Source organism: Sinohyriopsis cumingii, chromosome 2 (genome assembly GCF_028554795.1).
Source record: "Sinohyriopsis cumingii isolate HCF-2022 chromosome 2, ASM2855479v2, whole genome shotgun sequence".
Lineage (NCBI taxonomy): Eukaryota > Metazoa > Mollusca > Bivalvia > Unionida > Unionidae > Sinohyriopsis > Sinohyriopsis cumingii.
The window spans coordinates 29,211,950-29,239,590 of record NC_142962.1 but is presented as its reverse complement, the minus strand read 5'-3'; the positions used below and the strand labels follow the sequence as shown (position 1 = coordinate 29,239,590).

Here is a 27,641-nt window from a genome sequence, read left to right as displayed (position 1 = left end):
AGACCATGCCCTTGTGAGCAGCAGAGTGCGACTACAGCCACACGCGCTACACCGCTCAAAACCAAAAGGACGTCCTCGCATAAACACTGCACAGATGTCAGTCCCTGCCAAGGTGGAGGAGTATGTCTCTGTCCTGAACAAGGCTCTCCAGGACCTGCCTGAGTATGACGCTACAGCCAAGTGGAACGCCATGAAGGGTGCCATCTACAGTACAGCTATGTCAACGTTTGGCAAGAAGGAACGACCCAGCCAGGACTGGTTAAATGCACACCTATCAAGGATGGAACCACAAATCGAGGAGAAACGAAAAGCCTTCATAGCTTACAAAAAATGCCTTAATGAACGGACGCTTGCTGCTCTCAGAAGTGCCCGAAGTAACACCCAACGCATTGCTAGACAGTGTGTGAACGAGTACTGGCAACAACTGTGTGAAGGGATCCAGCGCAGTGCTGAGTCCGGACACATCCAAGGCATGTACAGTGGCATCAAGAAGGCTCTAGGTCCTACAGTGAAAGGGGTCGCTCCCCTGAAATCCCTGACGGGAGAGAAGATCACAGACCGTGGGCAACAGATGGCCAGATGGGTGGAGCACTACTCAGAACTCTACTCCCGAGAAACTTCAGTCACTGATGCAGCCCTCAGCAGCATAAAGAATCTGCCCACCATGGAAGAGCTCGACAAAGTGCCAACCTTAGAGGAGCTCAGCAAAGCAATCGACTGCCTTCCAAACGACAAAGCACCAGGTAGTGACAGCATCCCGCCCGAAGCTATCAAACGTGGAAAACCAGCATTGATTAAACCACTGCACGCGCTACTTTGCCGCTGCTGGGAGGAAGGAGTAGTCCCACAATACATGAGTGATGCCACAATTGTGACCCTTTACAAAAACAAGGGCGACCGCAGTGACTGTAATAATTACAGAGGGATCTCTTTCTTGAGTATTGTTGGTAAAGTGTACGCCCGCATCATACTCAACAGGCTGCAGCTGCTGCAAGACCGTGTGTGCCCGGAATCACAGTGCGGCTTCAGAGCAGGCAGGTCGACGACAGACATGATCTTCTCCCTACGACAACTCCAAGAGAAGAGCAGAGAGCAAGGTCAACCACTCTACATGATGTTCATCGACCTCACCAAGGCCTTTGACTTGGTCAGCAGGAAGGGCCTTTTTGAACTTCTGAGTAAGATCGGTTGCCCCCCAAAACTCCTCAGCATGATAATCTCTTTCCATGCAGATATGAAGGGAACAGTCCTGTATGATGGATCATCCTCAACTTCCTTCCCAATTAACAGTGGTGTGAAGCAGGGCTGCGTGCTGGCACCAACACTTTTTGGGATCTTCTTCTCCCTGCTCCTGTCCTACGCCTTCGACACGTCCACGGATGGCATATATCTACACACCAGGTCTGATGGGAGGCTGTTCAACCTGGCACGACTGCGCTCAAAGACCAAAGTGAGAGCTGTGCTCATCAGGGAGATGCTTTTTGCAGATGACGCAGCTCTTGTGGCCCACACCGAGGAAGCCCTCCAGAGACTGGGAGACCGTTTTGCTGTTGCCTGCACACAGTTTGGTCTCACAATCAGCTTGGAAAAAACAAATGTCAGCGTGCAAGATACCACCATTGCCCCTTCAATCAAAATCAACGGTGTCACCCTGGAAGCAGTCAACAACTTTACCTACCTAGGGTCAACCATCAGCAACACTCTCTCGATTGATATGGAGCTGGACAGAAGGCTTGGAAAGGCAAACACCATCATGGCTCGATTAACAAAGAGGGTTTGGGAAAACAACGCGCTGACAGAGCACACCAAGGTCCGAGTCTACCAGGCCTGCATTCTCAGCACCCTTCTATATGGAAGTGAGACGTGGAGTACCTACATGAGGCAAGAACGCCGGCTCAACTCCTTCCATATACGGTGCCTAAAACGCATCCTGAAAAAATCAGCTGGCAAGACCGTGTTCCACACAGCGAGATCCTGCAGCGTGCAAGTACCCTCAGCATGTACTCCCTGCTAATTAAACGCCGCCTTCGATGGCTGGGTCACGTCCGACGCATGGAGGATGGAAGGCTGCCAAAGGACATCTTATATGGACAGCTGGCCACTGGCATGAGAAGAGTCGGACGCCCCTCACTCCGTTTCAAAGATGTGTGCAAGAGGGACATGAAGGCATGCAACATTTCACCCGATGGCTGGAAAAAGCTGGCTGAGGACCGAGGCACCTGGAGACTGATGGTAAACAATGGCATATCAGTCGCTGATGCGAGGAGAGGCCAGTTGGCGGCAGAGAAACGTAAGAGAAAGAAGAACGCAACAGCAACCACAGTAACGCAGACTTCCCAGTATGTCTGCACCAACTGCAGTAGGGACTGCCACTCACGTATAGACCTGCACAGCCACAGCAGACGATGCCAACAAAGACAGACAACACCCCAAGGGCGCTATTCGCATGGTCTTTCGAGACCGAGTCGCCAATGATGATGATGAATTTACAGGTTTCCTACCACAAATACTGCCACTGCAGTCACACCACCAATGTACAACACTAGATTTAATAAGGACTATGGAACAAGAGGGACACTCATTCGGTTTTGACCGGAATTCACTAAAAGTGAACCATGGCATCATGGAAACTCATTAACACTTAACTCCGTGACGTTTGCTCTAATTGTCTAATGATTTTGGGCTAAGGAATATTTCCATTGCACAGAGTTCTAATAATCAAACAAGTAACCACAAAAATCGAAGAATTTCTTAAAATGGGGCGCTATAACCAAGTGCGCATACTCCAAATTTATTACAGTATGATTTGATAATGACATCCATGGGGAATACAGGGTTACCTACTCCCCAGAATTTGATTCAAATTTATATCTAAAGAGCCTTTATGACGGCTCCCACATAATCTTTGACAGCAGTGTCTTTTGGGCCTACAAACACACATATACCAACAATTAAATTATCTTTAATGTTTAAGGGACCACACTTGGTATCGTCAGCTTTGGCTACCTAGGAAAGAACATTTCAAACAATACAAATGAAATATTTATAATAACAGTACAACAGGTTATGACAGATGCCTCTGGACAAAGTTTTGTCTTAGTAGTCAGACGTTGCATTGAACCACGTTTCCCGCGAAGGTAGGGCAGATCCAAAGCTTCTGAATTGTATTCTCCGTCTCCAAATAGTAATACATTTTTATCATTTTTGTCATGGCTGTGGTTAGCTTTGTTGCCTATAAATATTTGAAGCCTACCAGTTAGAGGATGAATTTAATTAATTAACAATGGAAAAACTGATTCCCTATCCTCTACATACCTCGGTGACGCATGGTGCCGCTAGACAATGTATACAAATGCAAGCCATAGATTAATAACCTGCTCCGAAAATTATAATTAGGCCTGAGCTTGACGTTTCAACTCCCAGAAAGGAACATCAGGCGGATGTCTTTTTTGTATGTCATGATACTGTCGGGACAAAAGACGTATAAGTACGCCCTATCCGAAGTCGATATCGAGAGTAGCCTTAAGCACAACAAATAATCGTCTAAGGCTGCAGGCACATTAAAGATTTTATAAGAGGGATTTTATGGGAGAGTTATCTTGTTTGTTGGCAAAACACCGCATTCGCGTTAAGCGGTCTGAGATGAGTCTCTACCGTGAGCAGGGTATAATAGAACCTTTAAAACACACGTTGGTTGAATAATTATTCGGGTATCAGCACATCCTGGAAATATTAATGCGCAGCCTGGAATGGGTCGAGAGGCTATCTGAGGTCTACAATAGCGAGGTATCATGGTCGATTAGTACAGGGACTGTAGACGCTCTTGATGACATAACCGTAGCGCCGACTCGGATGGATACGTAATTGAATTGCGAGAAAGTGCCTCCTCCTCTGCTGGCCAGATACGATATCTATGGGCGCCCGGAGAGTTGATCGACAGAGGGAGTCGCGCAACTAATCTTATATAGTCGGTGGATACGTGTGTTACACTCGACCAAAGGGACATGCCTGGCCAGCTCATCTTATCCCACTTCAATATGTCGCCCAAATTGGTGGGCGATCGTCTAACCAATTATGGGTAAGTGCAAGAAGAACTACATGTCGTGCCAGAAGAAAACCAATTACATCAAATGGTATTCTACTAACTCGAGGTAACTTATGGTCAGCTATGCGCCAAGAAGGTCATCGTCTTCAGATTTAAGTAATGGCAGTAATGTCGCCGGACCAAATAGAGGAGATATTGTCCCTTCGCGGAAATGTCCCAATAATGGCGATGCAAAAACACTTTTCTATTGGGTTATGTTGGGTCTTAAAAATATTGTCGTTATCAGAGACAACGTCTGTACGCAATAAAGACTTTTCGTCAGAGAAAATAGACGAGTTACGATCCCTTTTTATCAAGGGCACGGCACGGACGATCGCCAACTGCTTTGGTATTAGCGCTTGTCGGGTTAATATAATTTGTTTGGTACAAGTAGCAAAGTATGTAGGTTATTCACCAATAGGGCCATGCAAGAATAAACACTTTTCACGAGCAGCTAGAAGAAATACCAACCACTAGCAACAAGAACATTGCAGAAGCGACTACTAAACGGGTTGGTATTGGCGCCCCAGGGTCCGACAAACATAACTGTCAAAGTGGCTGCCCATGGCCACTCATGAAGACCCTCATAAAATAAATTTCAAGGGGCATTCTACCAAAACAATGACCAGAGAGTATCTGATAATCAAGCAGAGAGCGGTGATTCGCTCCCAGGAAGATATGGGAGTTTATGCGGAGTATAAGTCTCAGACTTAAGAACAACCCTGATCTTCAAATAACTGATTTGGTGGCCACCATACGCAGGAGCAGACGCCTGACCACCTCCAGAAACCACGCCTACTACGACCCAGCGTCTCATAGCCGGTATCGCCACAGTTTTGTGGTTGGTTCCTCCTCAGAAAATGCTTACATGTGAAATATTAGAGATATAATCCATTAACTCCTCGAACTCTTTATTCTTATCCGTGGTCGTTTTAGCGTGACTATATGAACTGGTCGTAAACCCTCCGGGAGCATTCCATCTCTTGTTGTCTTGAGGGGATATGCTCACCTTTGTCAAGCTCTGTACCCCGATTTGGTGGCTTTTGCTACGTATCGCGGTGCTAATGTTTCCCTTGTGCCACTCTTGATGTATACTTTTCGCCTGCGGTCGGCCTCGACAGTGGATTTTGATATGCCCTTGGCCCGTTGAGACTTTACCGTATCCGCCGGCTGGATAAGTTATATTTTGGGGCGCAGGACAACAAAGACAGCAACTGGGTCCCAGCACAGAAGATGTTGGTATCGAGGCAGACGATCCAGCTGGTATGTTTAAAGGGATCGGAATCGGGGAACTTCGGGTTCTTTGCCTTCTCACGCCGCAACCTGACCATCGAGGTTCCTCCTTGCGAGCCTCTGTGGATGAATAGGTGCATATCAATGTCTGTATGAACCTCGGACTCATTCCAGGGTGTTAAAGTACTAGGGAGGGTCTATACCATACATTTGTAATTAGGTGAATCAGAAGGCTTATACAGCATCAGCGAGAAGGAGCACGTCTATCTTGGGGTAGAGGTCATGATAGTCTCCCATGGTCTTTGAGCCCAAAGTATCCCATGTGTTTTGGGCTTTCTGGCCATCCTACGAGCATATAACATCGTGGTTGGTTATGCTTGATGCTTGTATAAGGCTTCAATGGGGGTAGTTGTTTCTCAACAAACCGGTCTTGGCCATCCCTATACTCGTACGGATATACACTCTTGGTGGTCAGAAGGGTGACATTGTGTTTGGTATACCGGCGATTTATACACAAACCATCCTAGTTTAGGTCATCGCCCAGCTTTGCCATGCTGCCTGTTAGGAACTGGTAGTTCTCTATAAGCTGCCACTTCACCAGGGAGAACTTCATATACCTTTCCATGATGTTCAAATGGCGTTGATGTTTGCTATTGAGACTGTTTCCAGAGCTGCCATGAGCAGCTGGCTATTACAGCTCGCTAGAGTGACCCACTGTTTGTTACAATATGTTTTTGTTACTGGAGTACCGTATGCTATGCCGTATTAGTCGTGTATTTACCCACGAATGATACCGCTTAACATATCCTTAACAATCAAACGTTTTGCTTACATACATATGTAATACAAGGTCCTGTTTTGAGATCCGCAAATGTTTCACAAGGTCCTTGATTCTCTAACACAACATCTATAATCCATGATGGTTTTTTTGTGTTTGGCAGAGAACTACTGGAGCTGAAGACGGTCCGTTTTTCTGGAGGAGAGGAGATCACAATCAAATCATGGGGGAAAAGAAATATCAAAATTCGTAGAGGTAGTCAGTTTCCCGAGGATCAAGGTGAGGTGGATCTGGACCGAGATGGTAGGTACTACAAATACCTTTCAGATTTAAGATGAAAAATTACTTACATTATTTTGAAATTGTTTATTGTGTAATAAATTAATCCATAGGAAGTACCTCAGAATATTCTGGGAATGAATTTTACGTAAGATATTATCAAATGTTTTAATACAAGACGTAAATAAACATGGTAAAATCTAGGTCAGAGATTTTCTCGGTCGCGGTTTTTTTCGATATTCAGGGAGTATCTTTATGATCCTCACAAACTATGTTATCGATTTCTTAATTACAGGTCATTTTTAAGACTTTACTTAAATATTTTAAATGATATTGATAAACAAAGAGAATTGATAACCTACCGTAATATGAAGAAAAAAGTCTTTAAAAAAAATATGCAGCACCAAAATAAAAGGCATATACAACGTCGGTAGCAAGACCCAGGTATAAAATTATATTTTAATTTTATAAGGAACTGGTGACCGGGTGTATCATTTTCTGTTAAAAAATCGAATATGTTAGTAAAGAAATGAAATGTTGCCTCAATATGATTGCAAAGAGATAGACTTTTAAGGTTTAAAATCGACAGGAGAATGATTTCTTACGGCAATACCATGATTGCGGATTTAAAAAAAAAATGTTGCATTCAAATTTCTCTGGTCTTTTTATGAGCATGTTTTCAACATCATGTTGTTCTAACATTATGGTTACACGTGATATTTAAATCTAGATTTTGACTGTCTATATATGCAACCCGGGTTATGTCGAACCGACGCATCTTATTTTACTATGAATTGATTTAATTATATTAAATGCGCCTGTTTATCCATTCAGCACATCAACATAGAGAAGAAAATTAATTTTACGTCAAACTTTTTGTTATCAGACCAGAGGTTTATTTTAGTGATAAAAGTAAGCAGTCCTAACGATCTTGTATGGATTACTCCTTTAAAATAAAATGTGAGTAAGGTCGCTGTAGAAACACTTCGAAATTGATGATCATATTTTTTTGTTTATCATTTTTGTTGGTTTACGTCACTTTTAGCACATTACTGGCTATATAATGCATATGAATGGGATAAAGGTGTCTTTTGTAAAGACACGCTTATGCAGACGACCCGAGCTGGCCTGGATTCGTATGAAACTTACCGACCCGAGATGGCCTCGACTCATATCCAATTTGTCGATCCCATGCTCTCAGCTACTGTGGCTCCCATAATCTACTTTTGCGTGTCCACGCCTACGTTTCGGCATAGCGAACCGAGTTTGATTCACCCAATATCACAATATTAATTATTTGTATTTCTTAAACTCCCTCTCACATGCCTCGTTTCATCGGTATTACTATTAACAGCAATTCACATTATATCGCACGTCTTAATCGTGGGCTTAATTGTGTTCATCATCATCATCATCATCATCATCATCATCAAAAACAACAACAAAAATAATAAAAACAACATCGGGTATTTTTTCCAGTGGAGAAAGAAACACGTTTCGATCACTTCGGTAAGGCACTTTACTTGTCAGCTTGCCAAAGCCTCGGGGTGGTCCCGGTCTCGTACTTCCTGCGCCACATAAACGAGACGAAGATGAACCTGGCACACCACGGGATTGGAACTACGGGTGCTAAGGCGATCGCTATATCTCTTATGGTAAGGAGAGTTAATCATTGTCTTTATGTTCTTTTTTTAATCGCCCCATTGATTTCTAGCAATTTAAATGTTTTTGAAACTGTTTATTAGAGATCAAATTGTGTGAATATGTCTAGACAAGGTCTGGATTTCAACAGCAAGGCTTAAAACTGTTTAGTCTTGGTCTGGATTTTGCCATCAAGGCTTAAGTCCAATTTTACACTCAAGTACAGAATCAAGCAATCTGAGGAGATGAAAGACATCTGACTACCATTCACATGTAGACCAGACTTTAAATTACAAGACATGTTGGTGACATTTAGGCCATATTTTTAATTATTTTTTTTGTGGGGGGGGGTGTGTCCGGTATTTCATGGCAAACAGTGAGTATGATTATCGACTTCATCCACTCTACTATTACCACCAAACCATGTGCCGGAGTGTTCTTTTTTAAAGTCTCCAATCCCTTCAAGCTATAGATATTACCCACAGATCCGCTTGCTGAATAAATTAAGTCTGAAAACCTGGAACAAATGTCTTTTGATCATCACGGTCAGGTCAGAGCGTAAACCACTTAAACTGAACAAAATTAAAATAAAATTCATTTTTCTAGTGACCGTACATTATTTCAGGCATTGCTAGCACACATAAATCTTAAAACGAAGCACGCAATATACAGAGGATATGTTTTCCTACGTAAATACTGGATATATTTCATCATGCGGTAAAAAAAAACATGTTTTTAAAAATCGCGATATTTTAAGGAATGCCACTCGTTAAAATATATCGTGTTGGTGCCACAAGATGAAATATATCAGGTTCTTTTTTATATATACCGATCTTGCTCCAAATTTGAAGCTTAGAAGATTAAACTTAATTTTCAGCATAACACCCCCACCCCACCAACCCCTTTCATAATTTCACCTCACTTTCATAGGCAAATCATATAAATATCTGTTACGACACTATAGTCATAAACTAAGTAACAGAAAGAAGAAAAACTTACAAAGTTTGTAAAATTTAACAAATAATTTAATTATCAAGTTATAAATGAATAAGTGAGAGGAATTTAAGTAGTCTGATATGAATCCAGAGTAATCCTGAAGCGTTTAATAAAAGTCCAAAAGAATGAAAGATTCCATATAAGTTTCAAAAACCGGAAATGTGCTGGTCCGCCTAGAATCGTGACGTTGTCAAGATGGCTTTGTCCAGAACTCCTTTGAATAATTCACATTACAGGAGTTACACAAAATATAGATATACATAACAATATCAGTGTCTTGAGAAAGCGATAGGATTGGTTTGACCTAATCTGTGACAGTATATTACATTTCTGACTTTTTGAAACGTTTTTGACCACAGATGACCACTTAGCAAATCTAACTGAACATTACATCACAGAGAGTTTCTTGTTGTTGTCAAGGAAGAATGGGAAACAAAACGCTAACTGCGTTGCGTCAAATTTCATCAGCAAAAAATTATTTCCGTGTCTTTATATAATGCAGTTTCTATTTATTTGTTCTAGCTCACACAGTGATCGTATTTGTTGCTACATGTATAACTTATGTATTCACACAGCACGAAGCGTCGCATTGCATGATAGGAAATCTGATATTTTAAAATACGACAATAAAAGGATATATTTTTCAAGAATGAAAAATAAAACAAAACTCAGTTCACCAATATATTTATATATTTCGCACTTAAGTGTACAATAACTTAGAATAGTTAACTTTCAACCTCACATAGACATGATTCAAATTTCATGTATATTATATTTGTTAATATGCCATTTTTACGATTCTTTTGAATGACGTACAGTACCTTAATATTGAACGTTTGCTACGTTAATATGGCTCTATTTACGTATATTTTGACTGATAAACATGTACCATATTAACTGAACCTTTGCTTTGTTTATATTGCTCTATTTACCTATCTTTTGCAACGAATGCGTGTAAGTTAGCTTTGTTAATGTGGCAATAGCTTCGTATCTTTTGAACGACACACATATAAAATAACTTTGTTAATATTGCCCTATTTACGTACTATTTTAAAATCGTATGCATGCAGATTATCTTTATTAAGGTTGTCCGATATACGTATTTTTTTCAATAATCTCAGAACAATATTTTGTCCAAACAGTAATATGAGCACTTTGTAATTCAAAAAAATAGTCCAATCAAATTTTTACTCTCAGATTATGTCTAAACACAACATTAAACACCACTGCCAACTAATATTTAAATAAGAACATAGGATATAGGAATGAATTAATTGTCCACCTTTACGTTCTTATATACAGCCATAAGGTTCTACGTCGCAATACTTTCCTAGTACCCATGTCACAATACTTTCAATGTTACATTTTTCACAATACTTTACGTCGCAACAGAACCCACACGACTCAGTCATCCAACGGAAAATCACCCCAAACGATTAATTTCAAAACTTGTAAACACCTATTTATATCGCATATACAAACTACATTCACTCATCAAAAGCGATACTCACAACATAGATATACATAACAAATTCCCTGTATGCAATAAAGCTTTCTTCAACGTGTTAGTCAAGCATACAAATGAGAGTATAATAATAAAACTACATAGGAAATTGTCTTATGAACCACATACAAAAAAAAACAAAATAAAACAATATAGCTATAAAAATTTCAATTTTTCTGAAATACTTTCAGAAATTCGTATCTCTGACGAGCCCTCAAACTTTGTTACGACTCAATGGTCTTAAACTAAACACAGCTCTACATCGCAATATTTTCCTATTCGGTCCATGTTGCAATACGTCCTACGTGACATTTTTCACAATGGTACACGTTGCACAGAAGCAATCCGTCTCAGTGGGAAATTATCCCAAACTTGCACACAGGTTCATTCATTTTAAATCTTGCCAACACCTATTTATAGCTCATTTGCAGTCTACAGAACGCACCAAAAGCGAACGACACAATATAAATTTACATAATAATGTACCTTATTATACTTAATATTGCTCTAATTACGTCGCTTTTAATTGATATTCATGTAGGTCAACTTTTTTAATATTGCCATATTTACGCATAATTTGAACCGGATGTATGCAGGTCATCTTTGTTCATGTTACTCTATTTACTTCTCATTTGAATGATAACATGTACATTAACTTTGTTAATGATGTCATGTTTACGTATCGTTTGAATGATATACATGTACATTTTCTTTCTTAATTTTGCCATGTTTGTGTATCTTTTGACTGTCATACATGTACCTTATTATTCTTGGTAGTGCTTTATTTACCTATCTTTGCAGTCCAACACCAAGATACTAGAGCTAGACTTGAGCGACAACTGGCTAGAAGGAAAAGGTGGTGAGCATGTTGCATATCTCCTAGCTGAGAATTTGTTCATCACTGACCTTGTAAGTACCATGTTGCTCTGTTTTATTTGATCTTAAATGTTCAGACCAGATTCATTTGGTTTGACGATTGTGATGTTGTGACTTCTGTTTAGTTTATGCTTAAAAGCCATTTTTACATTCATGTAAGAGTTACAATCATACATGCTCTGTGTGTCTGAGCGTGCCTGTGCGAAATATTGTCTGGAACATCTGGGCATGATCTTGTAGCCTAGGACTTTAACTCTTTTCTCCAACAAACGTCTTCACACAGCAAAACCCTAGGTCTCTAACTCTTTAAAACAAGAAACGTCTTCACACAGCAAAACTCTAGGACTCTAATTCTTTAAAACAAGAAACGTCTTCGAACAGCAAAACCTAGGGGTCCTAACTCTTTTGCCAAACAAAACCACGTTTACAAACAGCGAAACCACAGGGCTCTAACTTTTTTACGACAACAAAACCCAACGGCCCTAACTTTATCCTCCAACAAACGTATACAAACAGCTAAACCCGGGGGCTCTGACTGTTTAGGACAACAAACGTTTACAAACAGCAAAAACATGGGGCCTAACTCTTTACGAAAACAAACGTCTGCACACCGCAAAACCTAAGCCTCTAACTCGTTACGACAACAAACGTCTACAAACAGAAAAACCCTTGACCTATAACTCTCACACGCACTGCAACAAACGTCGGCGAAACCACGTGTTATTCCAAAGCCACGATAATCAAAGCATTTATAAGGGTCGATTCATCAAATGTATTTAGGTTCCAAATGTTTTACTGGCAAAGAGATTTTAACTCGAATGGTCACTTTTAGGTATTAAATCCTCTATGGTACAACATAAGACTCTCGCCAGTCGCTGAAGTCCTCAGAAAAACTTTGTCAATTAATGAGATCAATTTTTCATGATACATTTAGTACACCGAAATCTTAATGGCGTATGTAGGTAACTCTGTGTGTGTGTGTGTGTGTGTGTGTGTGTGTGTGTGTTATGATGTTGGACCAAAATGTAATCTGTCAGTTTACACACACAATTTTCTAACGTTATAATGTACTGTGCGACAGTGATTTTCACAAACATATTGTAGGAAAATTTCTTGTCTGATAAACACTTTGCGTAAGATATTCTCTAATAACCTTCATTAGATATTTACTATGAAACACCGCGTAGAACTACTGAAAAATAGAGTTATAAACGACCACGGAACAAGATGACGAAAATAGGATGACCCAATATCAAGCAAAACAAATGTTCTCGCCTACGTGGCCCATTGAATTTATCCGTGTGTGTGTGATATATATATATATATATATATATATATATATATATATATATATATATATATATATATATATATATATATATATATATATATATATATATATATATATATATATATATATATATATATATATATATATATATATATATATATATATATATATATATATATATATATATATATATATATAGAGAGAGAGAGAGAGAGAGAGAGAGAGAGAGAGAGAGAGAGCACTGCTATGTTAGTGTACTATACGAAAACAGTCAACCTTGTCCGATGGGACCAGGCCACTGATCATTCCTGTTACAGTAGAACTCTGCAGACCATGTCACACATTCTGAACAACTGTCCACTGACAACGTTCCCCGGTGGACTGCAGGCTCAGCACCTTGCTGATGATGACGCTGTTAATTTGCTGAGCACGCACTGCACACGATAAATAAATAAATAAATAAATAAATAAATAAATAAATAAATACAAAGCCTAATTCTTCTGGTAGATCCCCTTATATCTGTTTTTAATTGTTTTCAAATCCTATGCAACGACACACCAATCGTGCGAATTGTGTTTTAAGAATCTTATTCTTCTCAAGGTAAACTTAAAATACCTTTATTTTCTTCACAGAAATACTGGAAAACCCCGATCCTCCAAAATAGGTTTGAAGAATCCTTGGCTACTCACTCACATTGACGACTTTTAATTTTTGAAACACCAACCCATCACACGATTAAATAAGTCTTTTACACAAACTCAGTTCCACCTACCCTCCTATTGGCCACAATGTCAACCGAAAAGCACTAGGTCAACAGCAATCAACATTTTCATTCAAACACTTGACAATCGACAGCCAAAAATATTTCCAAAAGCACTAGGCAACCCACCCGCCGTTCTACCTAATGTTTCATGTTACGACTCTATGGTCTTAAACTAAGTAACCCAAAAGCAAAACCAACAGGTTTAGAAAAAAATTTAACAAATATTTTCTTTTCTTCCCTAGAGGACAAAGTAAAAGTTTAAAAGGAAATTTATAGCATTGTTAAATTAAATCCCAAGTAATCCTAAACGTTATATCACAAATAAAAAATATAGAGTGTTCTGAATGAATTCCAGGTCTTGAATGTGATGATCTGCCAATGGTCTTTAATATGCTGATATACCTATAATCTTGATGTATCACAATGATATCATCAAGAATGTTTTTATAAATTCACAGTAATCCCAAAACCTCCAAAGTGTCAATGAGCACTTTTAGTTACAATGAATGATTTCAATAAATAATTCCACTCAAATTATATATGAATATAACTAAAGGATATTTCACAAAGACTAATATTAATATGGAAGTGGATAATTATTTACTTGGTTTTTCTTATATACAGATAGTCACCTGACTTATGGTACAACACAATGCCCCAGACCTAGGTCATTTCCAATGGACATTTCCATTAAATTCTTAAATTTCCGTATACAACCTGACACAATTCAGGTAGACTATATTTTTTCTAAGGGAAAAACCAATGTCCTGAACTCAGATCCCTAGTAGGGATGCTTTTGTAGGAGTAACCATTATCTGAAAGTGTAATCTACATTTATGGATACAAGTTAGCTATGTAATATGTTGTTTACAAATGACCTTAAAATCTACAATATGAATAAAAGTTAAACACACAATATGGAGATACAGAACATCAGTAAAAAACGTAAGCAATCTATTATATTTTCGACCAAAATTTTCATAAAATCTCTAAGCACACATTCAAACTTTTCGTAAAACACAGGACCATCAACCCATCTTCTCTCTCCACATATTTCATAAAACCACTAGACCATAAAAACGCAAGGTTTTGACCCAGCCAATGGGACACCAAGTCTGAAAATGTTCACAAATGCACTAATTCACCAAACCTATATTTTATTTTTTTAAAGCCCACCATAATATATTATTTAAAATTCATGCTTTTTGTGTAGCCAATTTTAGAGTCTGAAGTGTTAGCGAAGATTAGATAATGTTTGATTTATCGCGTCCGACACCCACACCCTCCATACCGAAAATAAATGCAGTCGAGCAATAGGTATCCCAGTAATCTAAGTACAACTCAAAAGCTAAAACAATAATTTTCCAAATGCAAAAAAACATTACTTATTTAAAGATAAATCAATAATAAATATTTGCATGACGGTCAGGGTTGTGAGTACTGCACAAAATCATTCAAAGAAAAACATACATTGAAAATACAGGAAACACTTGTCTGTTCTAAATAAAAACTTTTTCAGAAAAAAATATTTTGATCTGGTTCTTTTCTGTATACTTCTTTGACAGTTAATTCTTTTGATTTATCCACACAATGTATGTCCATTTGACTCGTCAATGTATTAACAATTTGGTCAGATAAGCAAATAAATCATCAATTATGTCTGAAGAAACAAATACGTACTTTCTTTTCTAAATTTAAGTGGAATCTTATTCTTGTTTATTCGACCTCATTTGAAGTTATGGGAAAAATTGGTGCCTAAAATCATTCCAACAAGCCTAGCTTCCATCGGAACATTCTCGGCCTTTTCCCTATAGTCTAGAATGAAACCTCCGATTAGATCAACCGACGTTTAGAACAACAGTGTATCCAGAACCATTGTTGTTCACAAGGCATAACATTGCCATGCAAGGAGAGAGAAAGAGAGTCACACTCGGAACTAGTTCGGTCTTGTCTGTCGCAACTTATATAATGCACTCTGGTAAAAGCGAATCACCAGACAAATCACATTTATATGTAATCATACAACTGCATCCGAGGTTATTTCTAGACTTGTTGCAAATGGCCAAACGATGTTCCGATTGTCAGAAGCTGAGACTGCGAGACATACAAAGGATCTGTCATTATATTCATTTAAGAAATATATAATTTCTGAAATTGGATGTCTCTCTTGAAACTCGAAGGAAAGCTTGAGAAAGTGGTTTATTTAAATATGATCTGATTTTAAATAACTACAAGAACTGCTACCTAATTTGATGACTCCAAATGATATAAGCAAGGCACCATCCTTATTGACTTCTTCATAACTAATTTAATTCTGTCATATGTCTTGGTGTGCATTTGGAAAACCCACACTCCCAGGAGCATTCTTTGAGAGAAAACACAAGTAATATAACAGTAAATATTTATTCGAAGAATTCAACTTGAATTTTTGTCACATGCATGCCACTCTTGATCCACTTTTCATTTTTTTTTTCAGAACGTCGCTAATAATCATATAGGTAGCCGTGGTATCGAAGCTCTTTGTAAAATGCTGCAGAGCAACACAACTCTAAAGAGTATCAACGTGTCAGGTATATAACATCAAAGTGTCAGGTATATTACATCAATGTGTTCGGTATACAAGATCACTATGTCAGGTATATAACATCAATGTGTCAGGTATATAACATCAATGTATCAGGTATATTACATCAATGTGTCAGGTATATAACATCAATGCGTCAAGTATATTACATCAATGTGTCAGGTATATAACATAAATGTATCAGGTATATAACATCACTGTGTCAGGTATATAACATCAATGCGTCAGGTATATAACATCAATGTGTCAGGTATATAACATCAATGAGTCAAGTATATTACATCAATGTGTCAGGTATATAACATAAATGTATCAGGTATATAACATCACTGTGTCAGGTATATAACATCGATGTGTCAGGTATATAACATCAATGTGTCAGGTATATAACATCAATGCGTCAAGTATATTACATCAATGTGTCAGGTATATAACATAAATGTATCAGGTATCACTGTGTCAGGTATATTACATCAATGTGTCAGGTATATAACATAAATGTGTCAGGTATATAACATCAATGCGTCAAGTATATTACATCAATGTGTCAGGTATATAACATAAATGTATCAGGTATCACTGTGTCAGGTATATTACATCAATGTGTCAGGTATATAACATAAATGTATCAGGTATATAACATCAATGTGTCAGGTATATAACATCAATGCGTCAAGTATATTACATCAATGTGTCAGGTATATAACATAAATGTATCAGGTATCACTGTGTCAGGTATATTACATCAATGTGTCAGGTATATAACATAAATGTGTCAGGTATATAACATCAATGCGTCAAGTATATTACATCAATGTGTCAGGTATATAACATAAATGTATCAGGTATCACTGTGTCAGGTATATTACATCAATGTGTCAGGTATATAACATAAATGTATCAGGCATATAACATCAATGCGTCAAGTATATTACATCAATGTGTCAGGTATATAACATCAATGCGTCAAGTATATTACATCAATGTGTCAGGTATATAACATAAATGTATCAGGTATCACGGTGTCAGGTATATTACATCAATGTGTCAGGTATATAACATAAATGTATCAGGTATATAACATCAATGTGTCAGGTATATAACATCAATGTGTCAAGTATTACATCAATATAACTGGTATAATATGAATTTAATAATTTGTCCTTAAGTTCGACTTTTTATTGTTCATATCACTTTGTCCTATTTTTTTTATTTTTTGTGGTTCCGATTATTTTGTCCTAAATATTGATTTATTTGTGGTTCAGGCCACATTTATAGGGTGCATGGGGGGGGGGAGGGGCTAAAAAAAGAAATGTTGATTTTAAAACCACGTATAGAACATACATTGTTTTGCTTACCATTTAAATTGCCCGATTTGACAAAAGTGTGTGTTGAAACTATTGTGTATTAAATGATCCGAAGTTTCTGATGTAACAAACTGTCAAGAAAAGTTCTTATATTTATACCAAAAATTTGATCGTATATTTGTTAATTACAGTCATTTTGTCATTTTCCTTAAACTTACAGATGAAAACATAAAAACCGTTTTATCCAGTCTATGTGTGCATGCATCAATGCTTGTACTTGTGCATCCGCGCATGCGTATCATACAACTCCTCCAGCACCGTTTAAGAAAGAAGCTTCAAACCTTGTGATACGATTTGGAGAGGTATGTGTGGGCGATTGGTGGAAGGAGTGATGGTGGGGTATATAATAAATAATTGAATGTAGTTTCAACTCATATTTCTGGCAGATTTTATTTATCTGTGCATCTGGCTCTTGTTTGTGAAATCCTAAAGCAGGAAAAGAAACAAGCGTACGCTTGAATGAATTTGTCGCCCTCTGTGAGTTAAATTGAAGCGTATGTTATTCTATCTTGAAGGAAATGGTTTGACTGACAGCGATGCTGTTTTCGTGGGAGAGGCAATAAAGGTAAGAATCAGAAGGAGAAAAAGAAAATCCTAGTAAAATAACTTCCGCACATTCCCGTGATGCATGTTTGTCGATGAAGATCGTTGCCTCCTTCTCAGCTATTTGACAGAGGTCACTTGGCTATTCAGCTATTTGACAGAGGTCACTTGGCTATTCAGCCCTATTTCTATAACTGTCCGTAACCGCTTTGCTTACTGCTAATCATTTGCTTACAAAAACAAACACCATGAAATTACAAAATAAAAACAAGCTGACAATAAATAAGGAAATAAACGTGATTAAATCTATAAGTCTGTTCTCATAGTCGAAAACAGACGTGTTTTAAGAACATTCTTGTGTCTAAGATCTATGGGCGATTCGTTCCACGTATCTTGGCTCTGGTACGCAAAAGAACTTTGTTCGTACACTTCATTTTAACAGTGGGAACAGTGAAAATGCGAGTGTCGGAAGATGAGCGTAAGTTTCTAGATGGGCTCTACACATAGGTGAGGTCAGTTAGTTTAGTTAGTTTAAGACCATAGAATCGTAGCACTTGTGAGTTTGGAAATAATTAGAAAATGAGTAAGGACCTCGAGCAAATACAATATCACTCAAGCTAAAGGAGTACCAGTCTTAGAAATATTATGCTTTGTGTCACGCCTTACATATGAGAAAATAATGTCAGTCCTTCCATACGACTGCTAGCTGAGATGTGTACAAAATAAGTATGGCCTGGAAAAATCACTTAAAGTTTAAAGCCAAGCATGAGCCTGAGATTTTATTTCAACCAATCACAAATGACGTTAGTTTTGAAAACTCCTTCAAGCTGGTCTGAAAATGTATAGTTTATATCATACTCTAACTCAAAGATGATATTTGGTCAGTAATAAAAACAATATATGCTTCATCTCTACCGATTTGACGCAAGAGAGCAAAACAAGTACGGTGCAGCATAATACTTAAATTGGCCGTCATGGAGATTGACAGGCACTCTAGAGTGAGCAGCTTTGTTTACAAACATTTCAAATAAAGGGCAAAGTTCAAGGGTCAAAGGCTGTGAAGTGTGTATAATTAATCCTAATTATATAAATACATGACATAAATCATATGTACATAACATTAATGATTTAAGTAAAAGACAAAACTCACTTAACACTTGTATGCGAGAAGTGGTTTGTCAGGGACACAGTCTAACACATGATTTGATTTGCGAAAATTTGTCTTATGTTCTTTAAAAAATAATTGCCGATATGCGAGTTCACCTTATATACTGGAGTAGACTTAGGTACACGTTATATTTGGCATGATAGAACTATGGAATTTCATTTTATGGTAGTCCGTCAATTAACAGATTTTCCAAATGAAATAAATATGATAATTTACTGGAGTTAATTACGATACATAATTTCACTCCTGCATCGATAGCAAGATAACCGTGAAATTTGATGTTATTCTTAGATTCTTGCGTAGCCGAATGCTAAATATGGCAGCCTCCCGTTAAAAACGGCTTGAATTCAAATCCAACAAGGCAGGAATCATTTTAATGTGCTATTTCGCTCTGAATTGGGAATGAGAATTATGTCAAGTTTTATTTTTTCTATGCGAATAATCACAAAACACAGCAAAACAAGCTGTAAACCGCATATATAGCGCAAAATCCATTCAGAAATCTGTTACTTCAATTTAGTAAACAGTACATCTTGCTATTCAATACGTTTGAGCATAAAAGGAAAATAAAATTTGCTTGCTACGAGTGAATAACGGATATATTTAATCTCTTCGGTGAAAATTTCAATAGTTTTACTCACTTGATGAAATTTTTTCGTTATGAGCTAGCATATAACCTCTCTATAGTTTTGTTTTGCTTTAGTTCATTGTCCAATGCTAAATCTAACGTGCTTTATAACTTATTGCCCAATGCTAAATCTAACGTGCTTTATAACTTATTGTCCAATGCTAAATCTAACGTGCTTTATAACTTATTGTCCAATGTTAAATCTAACGTGCTTTATAACTTTATGCTGCATGTTTTAAAGAAACAACTTTGCTTTCTTCTTTCGGAATATAAAAAAATGCTCAAAACAAATAATCTATCGTCTATCAATAAAAATCTTTTTTGGAGTGTTTTCATTTTTTGGAATGTTGTAAATTTATTTCGCTTCTATCGAATAATGTGCTATTGGAAACTTTTAAGGACATTTTGTTATTAAATGTATAGCTTAGACATTTTAGACATTTTAAAATTCTTGTGGAAGTTTTTAAAGTATCCTGACAAACTCAGTCATTATTTTACCATTTGTTTAGTGCAACGAAACGTTTATAGGTTCCTTACTAGCTTTTAGTTAGTTATCCTATTTACTTTGTTCACCTTCCACCAACTGGTAATAAACTTTGAGAAATAAGCTCAACTAGATGTTAGCAGGACTATTTGTAAGTCATAATGGCATGATTTCAAGGTGTTAGAAGGGCTAATTGTAAGTTATAATGGCATGATTTCAAGGTGTTAGAATGGCTAATTGTAAGTTATAATGGTATGATTTCAAGATGTTAGAAGGGTTGATTGCAAGTCATAATGCCACAACAGTGTTTATCGAAGGTACAATCTTGCAATGTTATTTCGATTATTGAAAAATAATTTCTAGTTTAATTGGCTATTATAGCAGGGTAGATTTTGGTATTTGTATATGTGTGGAGGTTTTAGACACGACTTAACTGGCTTATATATCATGTTAAATGTGTTACATGTTATGTTAAACGTGTCACATACTGTGTTAAAGTGTTACATGCTATGTTAAAGGTGTTACATGCTATGTTAAAGGTGTTAATACAATGTTAAGGTGTTACATATTATGTTAAGGTGTTACATATTATGTTAAAGTGTTACATGCCAGGTTAAAGTGTTACATGCTAGGTTAAAGTGTTACATGCTATGTTAAAGGTGTTACATACTGTGTTAAAGTGTTACATTCTAGGTTAAAGATGTTACATGCCATGTTAAAGGTGTTACATACTATGTTAAAGTGTTACATTCTAGGTTAAAGATGTCACATGCCATGTTAAAGGTGTTACATACTATGTTAAAGGTGTTACATGCTGTGTTAAACGTGAAAATACTATTTTTAAATTGTGCCATACTGTTATTTGTTCGTATTCGAAGCTTGTTTACAAAGTAATGGAATAGCTGGTCCAGGTAGCAGATTTTATGTGAAAAAAAGTGAAATCTGTTAAATGAGTTATCTAATTGTGTTACATGTCTACCTGTAAAATACCAGTATGAAATCCCACAACCAGATGTCGCTAACTAGACTGTCCTATTAAGTTGATCCATCAATAACCCCATACCACATTGTGCTCTACATACGTCGACAGGGTCAATGACTGTAGTTATCAAAAGTGTTTAAATATTTATATGTGAACATTCAGCTTCAGTATAATATTATTTTTACAAACTCAATAAATAAGTGTGATGGATCTTTAGGTCTATACTGTAAGTCTTAGTAGTAAGAACTTCTGTAACTTTCTACAACCTAGCATCCATTAATTCACCTTATTTATTCAATTTTGACATATATTCTAAATTTACTCTAAAACAGAACATTAGGCCTACGGTCCATTACTTAGATCCTAATGTTTAACGTCATTTTTTTTTGCTTTAATTTTCTTTTGGTCGTTCGTTACTACTAGTAGTAGTAGCAGTAGTTTTAATTTTACTGTTATTGTTTTTATTATTAACCATACTTATGCACTCTTTTGTAGGAGAATAACCGACTGAAGGAGTTCGATATGAGTCATAACTACTTTAGTGACAAGGCGGGAATCATATTTGGTAAAGCTTTAGGTAAAACAATCTACATTTCTTTTTACAACTTTGCAAAAATATGAGAGATGTCGGGCACCATTGTAAAGAACCTACGAATATCTCATAAATTATATCTGGCATTTAAAAGTTAAATAAAGTTTTTAAAATATTTTAAATTCTCAAAAGCTTAATCAATAATTCATATTAGTTTGTAACAAGCTTACATGTTTCAGGAGATATTTCAAACTATACATGATATCGCGTGTATTGGCTTGATATATTAGATATCCTGTCCAGGTTAGCGATATCTCATACAATTATATTTGCCTGTCTTAAAAAGTGAATGAGATATGTAACTTTGAAGCTCAATAATGTGGATTGCAGTATAGATCTAATGTGTTATATATGAGTTTCCAGGTGATATATGTTGAGCAATCACATTACTGGAAATCTGCCAGCGTGATAGATACTGTATTCCTGTCTAGACCGTAAATTTACTAGATATGAGTTTGTAAAACAAGTATGCTTCAGCATCGGACCAAAACATGAAAGTTCAAAGAGTTCAAAATGAATAAATGACATACACAATCTAATTAGGTCATTTACATACGAATACAAATGACATGCATAATCTAATAAGCTCATCTACATACGAATACAAATGAAATGCATAATCTAATTAGCTCATCTACATACGATTACAAATGACATGCATAATCTAATTAGGTCATTTACATACGAATACAAATAACATGTATAATCTAATAAGGTCATCTACATACGAATTCAAATGACATGCATAACCAAATAGGTCATCTACATACGAATACAAATTACAATCATAATCTAATAAGGTCATCTACATACGATTACAAATGACATGTATAATCTAATAAGGTCATCTACATACGAATACAAATGACATGCATAATCTAATAAGGTTATCTACATACGAATACAAATAACATGCATAATCTAATAAGGTCATCGACATACGAATACAAATAAAATGAAATGCATAATCTAATTAGGTCATTTACATACGAATACAAATGACATGTATAATCTAATAAGGTCATCTACATACGAATACAAATGACATGCATAATCTAATAAGGTCATCTACATACGAATACATGTTGACATGCATAATCTAATAAGGTCATCTACTTAAGATTACAAATGACATGCATAATCTAATTAGGTCATCTAAATACGAATACAAAATTACATGAACAATCTAATAAATTTATCAATATAAGAATACAGATATACGTACTTAATTTAAGTTGTCAACCTCGAGTGGTTTTTGATCAATCATGTCAAATATGCGTTTGGTACAAGAAGCTTAAGTCAAAAATGCCCAAAATATCTGAGATACTGCGTTGAAAGGATCAGAAAATAAATCAGGTCATCGACATAAGGATACAAATTAGGTCATCTACATAAGGATGCAAATTAGGTCATCTACATAATGATACCAATCAGGTCATCTACATAAGGATACATATCAGTCATCTATATGAGGATACCAATCAGGTCATCTACATAAGGATACCAATCAGGTCATCTACATAAGAATACCAATCAGGTCATCTACATAAGGATGCAAATTAGGTCATCCACATGAGGATACCAATCAGGACATCTACATGAGGATACCAATCAGGTCATCTACATAAGGATACAAATCAGTCATCTACATGAGGATACCAATCAGGTCATCTATATAAGGGTACCAATCAGGTCATCTACATAAGGATGCAAATTAGGTCATCCACATGAGGATACCAATCAGGACATCTACATGAGGATACCAATCAGGTCATCTATATAAGGATACCAATCAGGTCATCTACATAAGGATACCAATCAGGTCATCTACATAAGGATGCAAATTAGGTCATCCACATGAGGATACCAATCAGGACATCTACATGAGGATACCAATCAGGTCATCTACATAAGGATACAAATCAGTCATCTACATGAGGATACCAATCAGGTCATCTATATAAGGGTACCAATCAGGTCATCTACATAAGGATGCAAATTAGGTCATCCACATGAGGATACCAATCAGGACATCTACATGAGGATACCAATCAGGTCATCTACATAAGGATACCAATCAGGTCATCTACATAAGGATACCAATCAGGTCATCTACATAAGGATGCAAATTAGGTCATCCACATGAGGATACCAATCAGGACATCTACATGAGGATACCAATCAGGTCATCTACATAAGGATACAAATCAGTCATCTACATGAGGATACCAATCAGGTCATCTATATAAGGATACCATTCAGGTCATCTACATAAGGATGCAAATTAGGTCATCCACATGAGGATACCAAACATGACATCTACATGAGGATACCAACCAGGTCATCTACATAAGGATACAAATCAGTCATCTACATGAGGATACCAATCAGGTCATCTATATAAGGATACCAATCAGGTCATCTACATAAGGATACCAATCAGGTCATCTACATAAGGATACCAATCAGGTCATCTATATAAGGATACCAATCAGGTCATCTACATAAGGATACCAATCAGGTCATCTACATAAGCATACCAATCAGGTCATCTACATAAGGATACCAATCAGGACATCTACATGAGGATACAAATTAGGTCATCTACATAAGGATGCCAATCAGGTCATCTACATAAGGATACCAATCAGGTCATCTACATAAGGATACCAATCAGGACATCTACATGAGGATACCAATCAGGACATCTACATGAGGATACCAATCAGGACATCTACATAGGGATACCAATCAGGTCATCTACATAAGGATGCCAATCAGGTCATCTACATGAGGATGCCAATCAGGACATCTACATGAGGATACCAATCAGGTCATCTACATGAGGATAACAATCAGGACATCTACATTAGGATGCAAATTAGGTCATCTACATAAGGATGCAAATTAGGTCATCCACATGAGGATACCAATCAGGACATCTACATGAGGATACCAATCAGGTCATCTACATAAGGATACAAATCAGTCATCTACATGAGGATACCAATCAGGTCATCTATATAAGGATACCATTCAGGTCATCTACATAAGGATGCAAATTAGGTCATCCACATGAGGATACCAAACATGACATCTACATGAGGATACCAACCAGGTCATCTACATAAGGATACAAATCAGTCATCTACATGAGGATACCAATCAGGTCATCTATATAAGGATACCAATCAGGTCATCTACATAAGGATACCAATCATGTCATCTACATAAGGATACCAATCAGGTCATCTATATAAGGATACCAATCAGGTCATCTACATAAGGATACCAATCAGGTCATCTATATAAGGATACCAATCAGGTCATCTACATAAGGATACCAATCAGGTCATCTACATAAGGATACAAATCAGTCATCTACATGAGGATACCAATCAGGTCATCTATATAAGGATACCAATCAGGTCATCTACATAAGGATACCAATCAGGTCATCTACATAAGGATACAAATCAGTCATCTACATGAGGATACCAATCAGGTCATCTATATAAGGATGCCAATCAGGTCATCTACATAAGGATACCAATCAGGTCATCTACATAAGGATACCAATCAGGTCATCTATATAAGGATACCAATCAGGTCATCTACATAAGGATACCAATCAGGTCATCTACATAAGCATACCAATCAGGTCATCTACATAAGGATACCAATCAGGACATCTACATGAGGATACAAATTAGGTCATCTACATAAGGATGCCAATCAGGTCATCTACATAAGGATACCAATCAGGTCATCTACATAAGGATACCAATCAGGTCATCTATATAAGGATACCAATCAGGTCATCTACATAAGGATACCAATCAGGTCATCTACATAAGCATACCAATCAGGTCATCTACATAAGGATACCAATCAGGACATCTACATGAGGATACAAATTAGGTCATCTACATAAGGATGCCAATCAGGTCATCTACATAAGGATACCAATCAGGTCATCTACATAAGGATACCAATCAGGACATCTACATGAGGATACCAATCAGGACATCTACATGAGGATACCAATCAGGACATCTACATAGGGATACCAATCAGGTCATCTACATAAGGATGCCAATCAGGTCATCTACATGAGGATGCCAATCAGGACATCTACATGAGGATACCAATCAGGTCATCTACATGAGGATAACAATCAGGACATCTACATTAGGATGCAAATTAGGTCATCTACATAAGGATGCAAATTAGGTCATCCACATGAGGATACCAATCAGGACATCTACATGAGGATACCAATCAGGTCATCTACATAAGGATACAAATCAGTCATCTACATGAGGATACCAATCAGGTCATCTATATAAGGATACCATTCAGGTCATCTACATAAGGATGCAAATTAGGTCATCCACATGAGGATACCAAACATGACATCTACATGAGGATACCAACCAGGTCATCTACATAAGGATACAAATCAGTCATCTACATGAGGATACCAATCAGGTCATCTATATAAGGATACCAATCAGGTCATCTACATAAGGATACCAATCAGGTCATCTACATAAGGATACCAATCAGGTCATCTATATAAGGATACCAATCAGGTCATCTACATAAGGATACCAATCAGGTCATCTACATAAGGATACCAATCAGGTCATCTACATAAGGATACCAATCAGGACATCTACATGAGGATACAAATTAGGTCATCTACATAAGGATGCCAATCAGGTCATCTACATAAGGATACCAATCAGGTCATCTACATAAGGATACCAATCAGGACATCTACATGAGGATACCAATCAGGACATCTACATGAGGATACCAATCAGGACATCTACATAGGGTTACCAATCAGGTCATCTACATAAGGATGCCAATCAGGTCATCTACATGAGGATGCCAATCAGGACATCTACATGAGGATACCAATCAGGTCATCTACATAAGGATACAAATCAGGTCATCTACATGAGGATACCAATCAGGACATCTACATGAGGATACCAATCAGGTCATCTACATAAGGATGCAAATTAGATCATCTACATAAGGATGCAAATTAGGTCATCCACATGAAGATACCAATCAGGACATCTACATGAGGATACCAATCAGGTCATCTACATAAGGATACCAATCAGGACATCTACATGAGGATACCAATCAGGACATCTACATGAGGATACCAATCAGGTGATCTACATAAGGATACAAATCAGTCACCTACATGAGGATGCCAATCAGGTCATCTACATAAGGATACAAATTAGGTTATCTACATAAGGATACAAATCAGGTCATCTACATGAGGATACCAATCAGGTCATCTACATGAGGATACAAATCAGTCACCTACATGAGGATGCCAATCAGGTCATCTACATAAGGATACAAATTAGGTTATCTACATAAGGATACAAATCAGGTCATCTACATGAGGATACCAATCAGGTCATCTACATGAGGATACCAATCAGGTCATCTACATGAGGATACAAATTAGGTCATCTACATGAGGATACAAATCATGTCATCTACATGAGGATACAAATCAGGTCATCCACATGAGGATACAAATCTGGTCATCTACATGAGGATAAAAATTAGATCATCTACAAATTAATATAAATCAGGTCATCCATACAAAAAAGCAGATATCTTAGAAAAATACAATTGGTGTACAATGCGTAGTTTTTGAGTACAATGCTAACAAAACTCTTGGACGGATAGACGGACGGACGTTCTGATGGACGTGACCAAATCAAAATACTTTCGTTGAAGGCAGTGGGATTAAAATAAAAGATGGAAATCCTTTTAATGCGGTAATTTCGCGTTACTTAGAAGCAT

The 27,641-nt window shown here is 37.1% G+C and overlaps 1 protein-coding gene across 1 annotated transcript in view; it reads left to right on the top strand.

Moving 5' to 3' along the window:
- The window catches only part of LOC149804539 (uncharacterized), a 55,930-nt gene that overhangs the window by 5,128 nt on the left and 23,161 nt on the right, over positions 1-27,641 (top strand). Inside the window, exons 2-7 of the mRNA XM_089932776.1 lie at positions 6,259-6,398; positions 7,854-8,029; positions 11,317-11,424; positions 15,923-16,016; positions 17,913-17,962; positions 21,698-21,779. Of these exons, the coding sequence (XP_089788902.1) occupies positions 6,259-6,398; positions 7,854-8,029; positions 11,317-11,424; positions 15,923-16,016; positions 17,913-17,962; positions 21,698-21,779 (650 nt within the window). The remainder of the gene's footprint in view (positions 1-6,258; positions 6,399-7,853; positions 8,030-11,316; positions 11,425-15,922; positions 16,017-17,912; positions 17,963-21,697; positions 21,780-27,641) is intronic.